This window comes from Macrobrachium rosenbergii, chromosome 28 (genome assembly GCF_040412425.1).
Source record: "Macrobrachium rosenbergii isolate ZJJX-2024 chromosome 28, ASM4041242v1, whole genome shotgun sequence".
Taxonomy (NCBI): domain Eukaryota; kingdom Metazoa; phylum Arthropoda; class Malacostraca; order Decapoda; family Palaemonidae; genus Macrobrachium; species Macrobrachium rosenbergii.
In genome coordinates this window covers 32,862,536-32,865,555 of record NC_089768.1, presented here as the reverse complement: position 1 = coordinate 32,865,555, position 3,020 = coordinate 32,862,536, and the positions used below count along the sequence as shown (strand labels likewise).

The 3,020-nt window shown below is 37.3% G+C and overlaps 1 protein-coding gene across 2 annotated transcripts in view; it reads right to left on the bottom strand.

The window, feature by feature from the left end:
* Positions 1-1,954: 1,954 nt before the first annotated feature.
* Positions 1,955-3,020, bottom strand: part of LOC136853851 (NF-X1-type zinc finger protein NFXL1) — a 30,383-nt gene continuing 29,317 nt past the window's right edge. For both annotated transcript variants that reach the window (XM_067129759.1, XM_067129758.1), the window contains one exon: positions 1,955-2,245. In XM_067129759.1, the coding sequence (XP_066985860.1) occupies positions 2,021-2,245 (225 nt within the window). In that variant the 3' untranslated portion in view covers positions 1,955-2,020. The remainder of the gene's footprint in view (positions 2,246-3,020) is intronic.

The following is a 3,020-nucleotide window of genomic DNA, read 5'->3' as shown; positions in this document are numbered from 1 at the left end:
TTTGGTATCGCTTTTAGTTATGGTAAGATGGTTTAGCAGTTCTCAGTGTTTTAAGTTAAAAAATAATACAGGTACAAACTGCCTAGACCTTTTGTGGTAGGGTACAGTGCTAACCAGCAGGGCACAAAATGACATGTCACATTGGTGCTCTGTTTGCATGTGTTTTCTACCTAGCTGCCAGAAGCCAAAGTCTCTTGCTTCAGTAGAGTAATTGCATAGTTGGTACAAACCTGGTCATTCCACATAATTGTGTTAAGACATGGAGGTGGGTCTTCAAAAATACCCATCTTTACCCGATTGATGGGTTTACTCTCTTGGGTTTTGTCTTCCATTGCAACCTATTGAAGCTCCCATGATTTTGGAGGTTGTATTGTAGTTAACTCCACTGTCCCTCATAAAGAGAATTATACTCTTTGCGTCTGGGTCTGTTCCTCTCTTCAGAGGCTCTTCTACTTTGTCCTCCCTCCTAAATTAAGATTCATGCTATTTAATAATAGTGATTTCATGAGAACAAGCAATGTTTTTATAATAAAACGTTTCTCTACGAACCCATTAATCATAACTCTGTGACCTTCTCCCCTCCCATCACTCTTTTGGGATTTAGGTTAGCACAGAGGAATGACAAGCTGCCTTGTGGGACAGGGAGCACGAGTCAAGCAAGCACAGTAGAGCTTTTCTTTTAAGATTTATCAAGTAGGTGTTACTGGGTTTGTTTGACATACGAATAAGACCGTGTATGATTAATGAACTTGTAGAAAGCTGGGTTTTATTGTAAATACATGATTTTATTGTATATCGTGAAAATTTTTTGGAACTAAATTTTTTTGTACGAAAGTAGTTAATGAGTGTTACTGGGTTATGCCTGTTTACAGTTGTTAGGAACAATCCCTGGTTTAGTTTTTCCAAATGGTATCATGTATACATGTGTATATTTATAAAATAGTTTCTTTAAATCTGTAACCTGTACCTGGGAGTTGTGATGTAGTTCAACTTATACCCTACCATCTGAATAAGATATATCAGAATAAAGGGTCATGATCTAGTGAAATATATTAAGGTGTTGATACTCTCTATATAGTCCTTTGCATCATAAAACCAGGCACAATGATGGAAGGGTATTTATATGCATATTTACCCATCTTGTATCCGTCATTGTCCCAGCTTTCCCCATATTTTTACCACATTTGCAGCTGACTGATGTTGAGAGTGACAACTGTTGTTTTGTTGTACTGGGTGGTGACAGTGAGTTCAGTGAAAGTCATAAGCCAACACCTGTTCTTTATATGTTCAAAGCATTTTCCTCGTATGTTCATAAATTTATATCACTATTCTCCTGCATTGGTACTCTTCTATCCTTAACATCTTTTAAATTTAGTTTTTCTTTATTATATCATATTACTGTGCAGTATTTACATGATTATTTTATTTGCATATATTTTTTATGATTCCCAGTAACAGGAGGAGGAAAAGCGTGAAAATGGGAAAAGGAAGAGAGAACAGAATAACAATGTCAGTCAAGAATGGAAACACCAAACAGTTTTGGGTACTTACCTGATTTTACAAATCTGTTGTATGTTGCTTTGTTTATTTCACTATAGTGTTTGTTGGTTATTTACCAAGACTTTTTTTTTTTTTTTTTTTTTTTTTTTTTTTACAGCTGCAGTAGTTTACTCTGTTTTGTTCTTTCCATGCTTTTCCGTTTCTTTCTGTATTGAGTATCTGTAGTTATCAGATTTACTAAGCCAACATATTACAATTTTTTCTTATAAATTTTGGTATGCCATTGCTTTTTTTTTTGAGATGGTTCTAACATTATGCAGATATTAGGTCCTATTGTGTACATGCTTTAAAGTGATTGACATCTGGGGATTTCTCTACCTGCAATGTGACTCAAAGGTGTAAGCTTTTCTCTCACTGCAAACTTACTTTTACAATGTCAGGAAAATGAAACAAATTTCTGTGCAGTTATTTTATTGTACAAACATCACTCTTGCAATTTTTCTGAAGTCCTAGTTACCAATTACTGATTAAAATTGTAAACAGTGTATATCAAAACATTGAAAATCAGTATAAAAAAACCAAGCATCATCCACTTGTTGATAGTCCACTGTGATTCTGCGACCTCAGCCTCAACATGTTTTCTGTTCTTCTTTTTGTGTTTCCTACCCTCATTAAGTTTCTCTAAGCTTTCCAATTCTTTCCTTTTAAGTTCTTCTTCCTCTCTTCTCTTTTCTTCTTCCAATGCCTGAAAATGTAAATTTATAAATCAATATGATTAGTTCTTGAATCATTCCTCTTAGCTGAATAACAGTTTACTATTCTTGTAATATATAGTCTTTATGAAAGAGAATTGTGGATACTGTTGTACCTATAATCAACTACCTGTAATTTATTAGGGCATTAAGTACTGTACATTGTTCCAACACAATATACAAACCACTGGTCCTTTACATTAGGAATTACTTTCAGCAAAGCTGGAAACGGCCGTTGCACTTTCAAACAAGGTGGTTAGGCAGTTCACTACATTCCAGGAGGCGGGAGACCCACCTGCCTGGATGTAAACATTCCAATTTGCTTTTGGCCGTCATGCAATGCAGACGTGTTTCTCAGTCTCTGCTCTGACTGCTGCTGAGCTGTTTTCCTGGTGGGATCTTTTCCATTTTTCTTGTTTTGATTGCTTTGTGTGTTTGTCATTATGCAAGTTCATGAAGGAAATAAACTTCGTAAGCCCGCCTTCCCCCAGCATGTGTGTCCAGGAGTTGGCGGGACGAAGTGTAGTAGCTTCAGGTCAAATACTGATGTGGACCCGCACGCCCTTTGCTCCTTTTGCAGGGGGCGTGTGTGTTCATGAGTATCCACTTGTGCTGAGTGTTGCTCCTGGTTGGCTGAGCAGTGGGTGAAGTTTGAGGGGAGGAAACAGTACCGGAGGAAGCCTTCCAAGGCGTCGTCTGGAGGTTATACGCCCCTGATCACTCCCTTGGTGGCTAAACCTTCGGGATCGTATCTTTCTCCTGGCAAAC